The sequence below is a fragment of the Aquarana catesbeiana genome, linkage group LG02 (assembly GCF_042186555.1).
Source record: "Aquarana catesbeiana isolate 2022-GZ linkage group LG02, ASM4218655v1, whole genome shotgun sequence".
Taxonomy (NCBI): domain Eukaryota; kingdom Metazoa; phylum Chordata; class Amphibia; order Anura; family Ranidae; genus Aquarana; species Aquarana catesbeiana.
The window spans coordinates 141560184-141573372 of record NC_133325.1 but is presented as its reverse complement, the minus strand read 5'-3'; the positions used below and the strand labels follow the sequence as shown (position 1 = coordinate 141573372).

Sequence of the window (13189 nt, the reverse complement as noted above, 5' to 3'; positions counted from 1 at the left end):
AAAAAAAAAAAAAAAAAAACCCTTTAAAAGGGGCTGTGGCAGTGTGGGGGTGGAGTTCTATGCCTACATACTTTTGCCAATAGGTGTCCCCTCATTCCCATCTCAAGTTGGGAGGTATGCTTTTTAAACTGCTTGCTGCCCGCCCACCGTCAAATTACAGCGGGGTGGTGCAGCTCTTTGTTCTGGGACGGCGTCCAGAATGGCCGATTGGGCGCTCAGTGCGGCGATCACATTGCTAGGACACGGTGCGACCCCGATCTCTGTAAAGAGCCGCATCCGCGGCTCTTTAACCATGTGATCGGCTGTGTCCACAGCCGGTCACATGTAAACAAGGAGATGTCGGTAATCGGCTCTCCTCGCCTCACACTGACAGAGTGAGAGGAGAGCTGATCAACGGCATCTCCTCACAGGGGGACATCTAGGGATGTAATCAGGGCATTGATCATCAGTGCCTTGATAACAATAAATACAGTGTCACAAACCAGTGCCCACCTTTGCCAGCATACAGTGCCCACCAGTGCCCATTAACGATGCCAGTCAGTGTGACCAATGCTCATCTGTGCCACCCAACAGTGCCCAGTGCCAACAAACAGTGCCCATAAGTGCAGCATATTAGTGCCCCCTGATCAGAGCACATCAGTGAAGGCGAAAAATTAGACCCCTTTCACACTGAGGGCGTTTTGGAAAGGCGCTATAGCGTTAAAAATAGCGCCTGCAATCCGCCCTCAAACAGCTGCAGCATTGTCTCCAGTGTGAAAGCCCGCGGGCTTTCACACCGGAGCGCTGCGCTGGCAGGACGTCAGGAAAAGTCCTGCCAGCAGCTTCTTTGGAGCGGTGTGTTTACCGCTGCTCCCCGTTGAAATTAATGGGGCAGCGCTAGGACACCGCTGGCAAAACGCAGCTATTGCGGCGCATGCAGGCAGTTTTAACCCTTTCTTGGCCGCTAGCGGGGGTAAAATCGCCCGCTAGAGGCCAAAACTCGCCGCTAATTAGATGGTAAAACGCCGCTAAAAATAGCTGTGTTTTACCGCCGACGCTATGGGCGTCCATAACAGGTGTGAAAGGGCTCTTTACTTAGTTACAAAATTTACTGACAGATAAAGTAAAAAACATTTTTTTCAAAATTTTTGGTCTTTTTTGTAAAAAATAAAAAACCCAGCAGTGATTAAATACCACCAAAAGAAAGCTCTATTTGTGTGAAGAAAATTATAAAAAATTTGTTTGGGTTCAGTGTAGCATGACCACGCAATTGTCATTCAAAGTGCGACAGCGCTGAAAGCTGAAAAATGGCTTGGGCAGGAAGGAGGTGCAAGTGCCTGGTAGCAAGTGATTAATAAACCAATTCTGCAAAGTCTTTCCACTGAAGTGGCTAACTTTATTCTTGTACACGTAGTTACAAGAAAGACCAAAAAAAAAAACTAGCCACCATGGATGGCAGCAAAGGTTAAGTCTTGTTTGTTTACTTTGGTCAAGTATTTTGATACCCTAAAATGCAGCCCATAACAGGTCACTGCACTGTTCACATTAATGTGTACACTGCAACAGGGGCACTGCGAAGATAACTGTCAGTGCACCAGGAGCACAACATAATCTAAAAGTCATCATTGCCCTAAGCGTTGCATCAGTATTCAGTGAACATGTGAATGCAGACTGCATTGCAACACAGCACACAGGTTGTCAAGTTGCCACTCTTAAAACATAATTATACACATGTACGCCAGAATCCTTGCTAGTATACGCAAATAGTCAAACCACAGTATTAGGGACATTCCTTGACATCTGATACACTCACACGTCACTGCGTGCATACCTACTGTAAGCAAGCTGGCAAGTACATATAAATATCAGAGCAGCAGTATGCTTTGCATAGAGGTAAGAAATATATTCCCTGTCGCATTTGGTGGGCACTACAACCCGCCGACTGCCACTTCAAAGTGAATGGGGCAGCGCTGCAACCACATGCAATGTGTGCGATTGCAGCACATTAGTGCGGCATTAAGGGGTTACCACAGAAGGTAAGAAAGTGACATCTCCTCATCACCTGTCAAATGCTTCTGACACATGATCCAAGCACAGATTGCTATTCAGTGGAGCTGCAGTCCTTGCCACAAGTGTAAACAAGCACATAAGGTCTGCAGGAAGTCTGACCTCAGTCACACTGGTGCTCCTGTGTTTAGCTTTTCTAAACACAGAAATTATCTGGGAAGCATAAAGAGGGCTTATCTACACCTGCAGCTGGAGAAAAGGGGGCTCAACCATCAGTTTTTACCCCCCTAACAGAACAGAGCAGCCGGAGAGCATTGTACAAATGCCATGGCTACAATTCTTTGCTTCAATAATTATACTCCCTTTTGCACTCGGACTGTGCCACCATTGAATGCGACCTATACAAGTTAATGAGGCCAGACCACAACTGACTGCAATATACATGGTGTCGGCACAGTGGTGCATGACTTACAGGGTTAAATTAAGTAGGAAGGTGGTAACATTATCGCCTCCCTGCTGTGTGTCAAACGCCAGCTCTGAAAAAAGGGATCCATAATAGATTTGCAGTACATGGGGCAAATAAAATGTAAAACATGCCCATATGCTTCGCCCATCGCTCTTTCCTGCTTTAACCCTTTTTCTACCAGGCCCTGTTGTCCATTTTTACACCTCAGGTGACCAGGCCATTTTTGCAATTTTTCCATTGCTTTTTTTTATTTTTCCCTTACAGCTTTCAGAGTTTGTTAAAGACCCCCCTAAACCATATATTTTCTGAAAGCACATGACCAGTAGAATACAAATAAGGTGCTACTAATTTTTAGAGCACAATGATATTTGCACAAATGTTTATCAAAACAATATTTACTTTAAAAAATCACTAAAATCATTATTAGCAGATAAAAACATAGTACATTTTACAAAATCCCTACTAAATATAAAAGCTTAACCTGTATGGAGTTAACAAATATTTGTAAATTTTAAATTGAGCCTTTTTGAGAAATAGTAAAAATCGAACGTACGCAAAACTTTTAGAAAATCTGGAGGTTTTTTCACCTACAGCATTAGTAAAAGACTCCCCAGACCATATATTTTCTGAAAGCACATGGCCAGTAGAATAAAAAGAAGGTGCTACTAATTAAGGCAGCGCGATATTTGCACAAATGTTTAACAAAACAATATTTTTGCTAAAAATACACTATCATTAAGGCCCCTTTCACACTGGGGCAGGAGGTGCGTCGGCGGTAAATCGCCGCTATTTTCTGCGGCGGTATTCGGCCGCTAGCTGGGCGGTTTTACCCCCCGCTAGCAGCCGAGAAAGGGTTAAAAACCACTGTAAAGTGCCTCTGCAGAAGCACTTTGCCGGCGGTATAGCCGTGGTGCCCTATTGATTTCAATGGGCAGGAGCCGTATACACACCGCCCCAAAGATGCTGCTTGCAGGACTTTTTTGACCGTCCTGCTAGAGGACCACACCAGTGTGAAAGCTCTCGGGGCTTTCACACTGGAGACACAGCAGCGGCTGTTTCAGGTCAGTTTGCAGGCGCTTTTGTTAGCGCAATAGTGCCTGCAAAACGACCCAGTGTGAAAGGGGTCTAATAGTGGATTCATACATGGAAAAATGTGCAAACTCCCTACTAAATATAAAAGTTAAAACTGTATTACGTTAATAACAAATATTTGTATGTTTTAAATTGCACTTTTGTGAAGTGGTAAAAACTGAAGTTACGCAAAACTGTAAACAATTTACTCCGGAGGTTACCATTTTTCACTTACAGCTTTCAGAATTTGAAAAACCCCTCAAACTAGACATAGACAGAAAGCACATGACCCATAGAATTAAAAAAAAAAAAAAAGTGCAAATTTTTTGGGCCACGCAATAATTGCGCAAATGTTCATTATATCGCTATTTTCACTAAAAATACACCAAAATTAAAAATGGTGCTCATAAACACAACATAACTTACAAAATTCCTGCTAAATTGCTACTTAAGCATCGTTCACATGTGGCATTCTAAAGTGTATACCCACAGAAGGCCATGTCTACCTGCACGGGGATGCACAGGTGTTCCGTGCATCCCCGTACAGGCAGTACTGTTTATGTCAATTGGAATTCAACAGCTGCACGGGCATACATGCTGTTCCCAATCTGACATCCGTGTGGGTACATGACCCCGAACGCAGACAGTGAGTTTAGGGACATGCATGTGGACCTACATGGATATAAAGTTGGGAGCAATCCATGGGACAGCCTGCAGAGATGCACGGAACACCTGTGCATCCCTGTAAAGGTACGCTGTGTATGCCCTGTGTGAACAAGGCCTTAGGCCCCTTTCACATAAGCACATCGATCAGTTCTGCCTGCCCGTTTCTCAGGCGGGCCCAATTGGATCACCCATTGTCATCTATGGAGAGACTGATGTAAATGGACATGTGACCACTTACACCCGCCTGCATCTGATCCAGTCCAGTTTGCTAAAAACAGACGGATGGGGATTCCATTCCCCATCCATCTAGCAGATCGGATCAGGTGGTCCGTTTCCATCCAACCGTCCCATAGAGAACAGCGTGCTGTGTCCGTATCCTCTCTGCATCAGCGGAGCGGACACAGACCTGTCATCCGCCTGCTCAGCGGAGACCAGCAGGCAGACCCCCCCGCTGAGCAGGCGGATCTGCTTGACAGAGTCCACTCCACGTGAAAGGGGTCTAACCAGGAGCGGCGGGTACATTTTTTTTCCAAGCCACATGATTAGAGCCTGAGGCTCCAATTGGCTTGAAAGAGCATTGCACCCAGAACCCACCCAATTGTGACAATAGCGAATATTCGCTATAGTCTTCCAGCTTCTCTTCAGGATGGATCGGGTTGGCCAGGAGGAGAAGCTGAGGAAGCCGTAGAGGGGTGAGTACAGGAAGGGAGGGGGGGGACCATCACCGTGGAGGCTGAGTGCAGGTGGACCTGGGGGGGGGGTCTTACTATTTTTTTTGTTTACTTTAAAAAAAACAAAAAAAAAAAGGTTTTTTTGGGGAGGGGGGCTTTGGTGAGATATCAGGAGGTCTAAACAGACCCCCATATCTCTTTTTTTGAGGCAGAGAAAGGGACTGAAGATAGTCCCTTTTCTCTGCAGCACTTTACTTGAATGAATAAGGAATCTGTTTAGCAATTTCTCATTCATAAAATGTCTGATACATAGTAACACTCGAGGTTTACTATGCATCATCCGTCAGTGGCTATAGGAGCAATCGCTGCCTATGTCCACTGTACTACAGGGGGGAGTTTGGTAAATACATGTTTACCAAGCGACAACTTCACCCCCACCAGCACAACACCCCCTCCGCCACTCTCCCAAGCCAGACAGGTAGCCAGAGCTGAGTGCAGGCAGAAGCTGCAAGTGGCAGGAGGAAAGCCACTCGGAGCAGGCATAGATCGGGGGTGCGGGGGCAGTACGAGTGGCTATGAGCTTAAGGGAGAGGGAGAAATGAGGTCCATACACCTTACAGACCTGGCCACCTGCAGTGAAAGGGTTAAGGGTCAATTCACACTAGGTGTAGTGGGACTGCATTGGGCAGCTATTCCAGAGCAGTCTGAGGGCAAGACAAAGCATAATGCCTTGTCTCCTATGTCTTCGGTTCACACCACCACGTTGTGGCAATGTGCATTGAATAAAAGCAAAGCAAGCTGTACAGAACGAATTGAAATGTCACACTGAAGTTTCAATAAAATTTTCTTTTAAAGAAAAAGTAAAGCATGTGATGCACATCAGCACTGCAGTTATCCAGCCAGGTCGCACCACACAAGAGCCACTGCATTCTAACGACTGACATGAAGGGACCCTTAAAGTGGATCTAAAAGGGTTTTTTACCTTAATGAAATCTCTTCATCAAGGTAAAAAAAAAATCCATTACCTGTCCCCTCTACCCCAAACCTAAACACCGAGTTGTGTCTCAATTCAGTGCTGTGCTCAGCTGAAAGTGATCTCTCTGCTCTCACAGGAGACACAGGCTCCAACTGCGATCAGGCAAATATAGTAAGGATAGAACAGGGGCAAGATACACACAGCCTGCGCCCCCATAGCACACAGCTTGCAGGGGGGGGGGAAAGCACCGGCCGGAGACTCCAGAAGAGGAAGGGACTGCTCTGTTCAATATTGTTGTGCAGAGCAGGTCAGTATAAAAGCTTGTTAGCCCAGAAAAAAAATATAGCCTTTAAGATAAATTTTAAGAAGAATTCAAGCTTGCTTATACAATACACAGTAAGCAGACAGGCATTTTATTGCAGAAGAGGCAAGCAATGTGTCTTCTGCAATAAAACATACCTACCTGCTTGCTCACAGTAATCCCTAGACTGTAAACTGAGATGCGCAGGAGCGACGTCATCCCACCGGCCCACTGGCAACAGGAGAAAATGTCGGTGTGAGTGTTAAGGTGGTGAGTATTCTCCTTTTAGTTCTGCTTTAAAAGTGATATTAAAGTCTTTTTTGCTGTTTAAAAATAACAAACATGTTATACTTACCTGCTCTGTGCAGTGGTTTTGCAGAGCAGCCTTGATCCTCTTCTTTGGGGTACCCCACCTGCGCACTCCTGGCTCCTCCTTCCTGCTGAGTGCCCCCACAGCAAACAGCTTGCTATGGGGGCACCCAAGCTGAGCTGCTGCTCTGTGTGTCCATTCACACACTGAGCCGCAGCTGCCCCCCAACCCCCCCCTTTTCATTGGCTCATTGACTGACAGCAATGGGAGCCAACATTGCCTGCTGCTGTCCCAGCCAATGAGGGAGGGTCCCAAACAGCCATGGCTCTTGTGCAATATTGCTGGATTGAGATAGGGCTCAGGTAAGTATTAGGAGGGCTGCTGCACACAGGTTTTTTTTTTTATAATGCATTAAGAAAAAAAAAACTGCCTTTAGAACCACACTTCATCTGAGCACCCCAAACCAAAAATGCTATTTAATTAATTTTCAATATTCAAATCAACCTCGCCCATCCATGTCTCCGTGTTTGATTTTGCTAAGAAATCACTTTAAAAAACAACCCCCCTCCCCAGCATTTCTGGCTGTTGTCATCTTGCATAAAGGAAGCTGATTCGTGTAGCGTTTACTTCCTGGAATCCATCTGCCCTTAGCTCAAGCATGCAAGCAGAAGAGTGTGCTTAGCTGAGAAAGTCCACCCCCCCTACTGAAGACCCTTGGAATGTATGACATCATTTACCTAGGCCCGGAAACCAGAAAGTAACAAAAATAAATAATGATTAAAACAAGCAAATACGACATACTTTACTAATTACTAACGCTAGCAGCACAAGGATTAAAAATAGTCAATGTTGTAAACCGCGGCTGTGTGGCTTGTGAAAAAAAAAAAAAAAAAAAAAAAAAAAAAAAAACACACACATGCAAGGCAATGGCATAATGTGCTAGTATGCATCCTATACTAGCACAGTATGAAATACTTACCTCGGAACTAGGCCCTCCAGCGCTGACATGTTTCCCCTGTCCGTCTTCCGGCTTGATTGGCCGAAGCCATGATGACTTCGCTCCCATGCATATGTGCGGGAACCCTCGGTTCCAGCACAAAGCTCTGAAGCTCCGGCAAAGTATGCCAGACGTTCAAATTGCATGTGCCAGGGAGGGCCGAGGGGAGCTGCTACACATAGAAGAATTTTTATCTTGAAGGATAAGTTCACCTTTTTTTCCTTCTAAATTCCAGCTTCCCTATGTAACAATATAGCATTTATGTACTTCTTTTGCAAAGATAAGACAGCTTTCCATTAATTATACACCGGCTTACCCAACTCTCTTCAGACTTTAGCTTATGACACAGGAAGGAGTTGACCAGCTGAGGGTAGATGTGCAGGGTGTGTGCTAATAAGATCAGCTGGTCAACTCCTTCCTGTGTCATGACCTACAGTCTGATCACGAAGTAAGGCAGAAGTCGAGCAGTGTTTTTACCACTTCCGGACCGCTGCACGCTAATATACGTCCTAACTTTGACAGGGGATATCGTTATGGCAGCAGCTAGCTGCCACAACCCCAGTATCGTGTTGGGCCGGCGGTCTGGTTTCAGATAAAAGTGGTCTCTGCGTCGTATTCACGAGATCACTTATCGGCGGCGGGAGAGGGCACATCCCCCTCCTGTGCCCTTCGCCACTTACCGGATCCGTCAGCAGTGGCTCTTCACCCTGTGGCTAGGCATGGAAACGAGTGAGGGGAAGATGGCCCCCACCCGTCTCCATAACAATGCAGGGCGGAAGCGACGTCAAAACATCACTTCCGCCCACAACTCTTAGGCCCCTTTCACACGATCGGACCATTCAGGTCCGCCTGTCAGTTTTGACAGCGGACCTGAACGTGCGCTCCATGTTAGTCTATGGAGCGTCGGATGTCAGCGGAGGCATGTCCGCTGACATCCGACCCCGTCCGATCCGCTAAAAGCAGGCGGATGGCCCTACGTCTAGGTCCATCGCTGGCAGATCGGATGAGATTTGATGAAAACGGACATGCTGTCCGTTTTCATCCAATCCCCCCATAGGCGGCAGCAGCGCCTGACAAGCCCCTCCCCGCTCAGTGAGCAGAGAGGGACCTGTCATCCGCCGGCTCAGCGGAGATCAACGGACTGATCTCCCGCTGAGCCGGCGGACCGAGGCGGGCTCTGTAGAAATGGAGTCCGCCTCGTGTGAAAGGGGCCTTAAAAGGGACATTTTTTTTTATTATTATTGCATTTAAGTGTAAATATGAGATCTGAGGTCTTTTTGACCCCAAATCTCATATTTAAAGAGGACCTGTCATGCTTTTTTCTATTACAAGGGATGTTTACATTCCTTGTAATAGGAAAAAAAGTGATTTTTTTTTTTTTTTTTTAAACAGTGTAAAAATAAAAAAAAGGTAAAAGAGAAATTTTTTTTTTTTTTTTTTTAAACGCGCCCCGTCCCGCCGAGCTCGCGTGCAGAAGCGAACGCATACGTGAGTAGCACCCGCATATGAAAACAGTGTTCAAACCACACATGAAGTATTGCCGCGATCGGCAGAGCGGGAGCAATAATTCTAGCTCTAGACCTCCTCTGTAACCTAAAACATGCAACCTGTAGAATATTTTTAAACATGGCCTATGGAGATTTTTAAGGGTAAAAGTTTGTCACCATTCCACGAGCAATTCTGAAGCGTGACATGTTGGGTATCAATTTACTTGGTGTACTATTGTCTTTCGCAATATAAAAAAAAAAAATTGGGCTAACTTTACTTTTGTCTTATTTTTTAATTAAAAAAAAAAGTATTTTTTCCAAAAAAAGTGCACTTGTAAGACAGCTGTGCAAATACGGTGTGACAGAAAGTATTGCAACGACCGCCATTTTATTCTCTAGGGTGTTAGAAAGAAAATGTATAATGTGTGGGAGTTCTAAGTAATTTTCTAGCAAAAAAAAAAAAAAGTTTTTAACTTGTAAACAAATCTCAGAAAGAGGCTCAGTCCTTAAAGTGGAGTTCCACCCACTTTTACAACTCTTCAGCATCCCTCACTAAACTGTGCACTGTAAACAAATTGGATATATTTTTTTTTTTTCTCAGCACTTACTGTATATCTGCTGTATTCATTTTTCACTTCCTCCTCCCTGGCCACGGCCCATCGCATCATTTCCTGTTTGCAATGCCTTCTTGGAAGGGGCGGCAACTTCCTCTGACACTGCTGTTGCTATGGAAACCTGACCTGAAACCTATTACACTGCTTATGCTGCACTGAGCATGTGCGAGATTTGCAAGGATGAGATCCAGGAAGAAATACAGTCTGGCTTCAGATGCCCAGACTTAAGATGGCCACGGCCTGCTGTAAGTTTATAGAATAACAAACTACTGCTAACAAACAAAACAGACCTTAGTTTACAGACTAACTTTACTAGAATACATTAAGCTTGTGTATTATAGGGGTATGTTTATTTAAAGCGGGGTTCCACCCAAATTTTGAACAATATCTGTATGTATTCTCTTCCTTGCCTAGATGCTGACATGCCCTTTAAAAAAATTTAAATCGCCGTAATTACCTTTTATTTTTCTATTCTTCTTTGCACTTCCTGGTTCTCCTCCCGTGGGAGTAGGCGTGTTTCTAGCCTCTCCCAGACTCCTGGGAGCTAGTCTCAGGCTTCCCAGGATGCCACTGAGCATGTGCGGAAACGAGCGGTGAATGCTGGGAGCACAGCATTCACCACATCCAGGAAATAAATGCTTGTGGGCTTCAAATGCCCACAATGAAGATGGAAACCGCCTGCAGTGAATAATATAAGTTATTCTTTCCGACGAAATCTGACACAGGCGGACATATTACACGCAATATGTGAGTATGTAATGCTGAGAAGAAAAGTTTGTGAATGAACTCAAAAAAAAAAAAAAGATAGATAGGTGGACCCCCCCGCTTTAAAAAGTATAATTTCGGCCGGAACACCACTTTCAGTGGTTAAACACCTTGAAGAGAGTTAAGTAAGCTGGTGTATAATTAATGGAAAGTGGTTTTATTTTTGCAAAATAAGTACATTAATGCTATATTGGTACATATAAAAAAAAAGGTTGACCTTAGCCGTTAAAGAGGAAGTAAACTCTTCTGGTGTGTTTGTACCTATAGGTAAGCCTATAATAAGGCGTACCTATAGGTACTGTAAACATCTCAAACCGTTTAGGAGATATTTACTGTATAATGCACTGATTAAGTCATTGCCGCATGCAGTCTGAAGGAACAGCAGGGGCGGCTGTTCCTTCAGGGCCCAAGCGGCGTAATTGAGGCTCCAGCCAATCACAGCTCCAGAGCCCACAAACCCAGAAGAAACACCGGGAAAGATGTCACCGGTGTGCGGGTACCAGTGGAGGGCTTCACTCTAAGGTGTTTCATAATGAGCTAGTATGCGATGCATACTGCTCATTATGCCTTTGCCTTGCAGGTAAGGGGGGGGGGGGAATGTCATTTTTTGGGGGAGGAGCAGTGGGTACCCTGTTTTTACAGGTACCCAGCTACCACTTCCACCCTGGCAGCACCAGAAGTTCACCTCTCCCCCCTCCCTGCAATCTTCTGGGACACGCCACAGGTCCCAGAAGATCGCCTGGCCATTCGCATAGTGCAGCTTGAGCCCGACTGAAGCCACAACCAGGTGCCCACAGTTAGAATGCGGTGCCTCAGAGAGGAGCGGGGCTTCCTGCACCCGCATCGCTGGACCGTGGGACAGGTAAGTGTCTGATTGTTAAAAGTCAGCAGCTACACTTTTTGTAGCTGCTGACTTTTAAATGGGTGGAACTCTGCTTTAACTGCATTTAGCAGAGTCTCTAATGCAATGGGTGGTCAACTTGTGGCCCTGCAGCTGTTGCTTATAGTTACAAGCACGACTCCCAAAGGCAGAGGCATGATGGGAATTGTAGTTAAGCCTTTGCGGAACTACAAGCCCCATGAGGCAATGCATGGCTGATAGACCACTTTCACACTGGGGCGCTTTGCTGGCACTACAGCGCCAAAAATAGCGCCTACAAAGCGCCCTGAAACAGCCACTGCTACCTCTCTTATGTGAAAGCCCCGCCCCAGAAAATAGGGGCGCTTTCCCGCCACCGTGTGAAAGGGGCCTTACAAGCATGACGGGAATTGTAAATTCTGCAACAGCTGGAGGGCCACAGCTCTAATAATGTGATCCTGAACACAGAATTGCACTCTCTCTAAATGCAGCTGAACTGAGGGTGCACCTACCCACAGGTGAGTGGCGAGTGCGAACGGCACCTAGCCACAGGTGAGCGCCACCACTGAAATATCACCTGCACTTGTGTGTTTAGGACTCTCCTCTATGGACACAAACACATGGCTGTCAGGGGTGTACACATGGCACACAGAGCGCACACTGACCCCACTCTACATGAACTCAGATTACACAGGCTCCTGGTGATGGAGTGTGTAGATTACATCCACAGATCAGGAGGCAGAGGGCCGGCGTGGTGCTGATTGTTGACGTGTCTTCCAGGCTCTGCTGACCTCCTGGGGGCGGAGACTCCATGGACAGGGCGGATTGGAGGACACCCCTTGACCATGCCCAGGCCCGAGGGAAGACACCTCCAGTGCCCCCCCCCCCCCCCCCAGCTGGGCCTGCAATGGCGGGGCAAAGCCTGTATACCCTGCCCCCTGTAGGCCACACCGATACCCAGCTATCCCTCCACCCAGGGAGAGCTCTCCCCCAGATAACCGTCCGTGTAATAGCGGCCCAGGCCGGACATGAGGATTACACTGGAGGGAATGCGGCACTATGGAGCGCTCTCACACATGGGACGTCCCGGCCGCTGAACTGGCATCCCCCGGCCTCAATGCCGCACCCGACCTCCATGTCCCCCCCCCTCCCTCCATTCCGGCCTGCGGGCCGCGATAACCACCTCACATACAGACAGGGTGCGGCCTGGGCCAGCCCCGGGATTATGCAGCGTGTCTCTCCGCGCAGCGCCTCCCCCCATCCGCCGCCAGGCACACGCGGTAGGTGGGCAGGCAGGGCGGGTGCTGAGCGGCACGGACGCGGAAGATGAAGGCTGACGACCCGCCGCAGAGCCAATGCCGGCTGCGACCCCCCTTCCCTCGAACACACTCACCTGAAGCTGCCATGTTGGGCCGAGTGTGAAAGAACGCAAAGACCCGGATGAGACGGTCACGTGTATCCAGCGAAGGCAAGAGAGCGGCCGTTTGACGTCACGACGTAGTGGGCGCGTCGTGATCGCGCCGCCATCATTGTTATTGGCATCATGAGGCACCGCCAGCAGCTGTATTTGGTAATGCTGGGTTGCAGCGTGATCTAAAAAAAAAAAAAACACGTGTGGTATTTAATGCGCAACGTGTACTTTGTTTTAAATGCTGGTCGTGAAGAACGAACTATCACTTAGTTCTTCCCACCTTCACTGGTTTACTTTTATTTTTTCTGTGTGCGTCACAAACTGAAATGCTTTATACTGTGAAGTGACAAAATAAAATCTGGGAACATCCTACTGACCACGCCCACTTGTACTCACAGCTACAAAATACTGCTAACAATGGTGAAGGAAGAAATACCCCACTATTAATATCACTGACAGGAAAAATGCTGCTGTGTTAGAGTCAGCAGGAGGGAAAAAAACAGGCAGTATGGAGGGGGCAGTCAGTAGTGGGGACAGGCAGTACAAAAGGGGCAGTTGATGGTGGGGACATGTAGTACAAAGGGGGCAGTCAATGGGGGGACAGGCAGT

General features: G+C 46.9%; 1 protein-coding gene across 2 annotated transcripts in view; it reads right to left on the bottom strand.

The window, feature by feature from the left end:
- Positions 1-12650, bottom strand: part of EIF4B (eukaryotic translation initiation factor 4B) — a 73414-nt gene extending 60764 nt beyond the window's left edge. For both annotated transcript variants that reach the window (XM_073613550.1, XM_073613551.1), the window contains exon 1: positions 12563-12650. In XM_073613550.1, coding sequence (XP_073469651.1) covers positions 12563-12575 — 13 coding nt within the window. In that variant the 5' untranslated portion in view covers positions 12576-12650. The remainder of the gene's footprint in view (positions 1-12562) is intronic.
- Between the last annotated feature and the right edge of the window lie 539 nt (positions 12651-13189).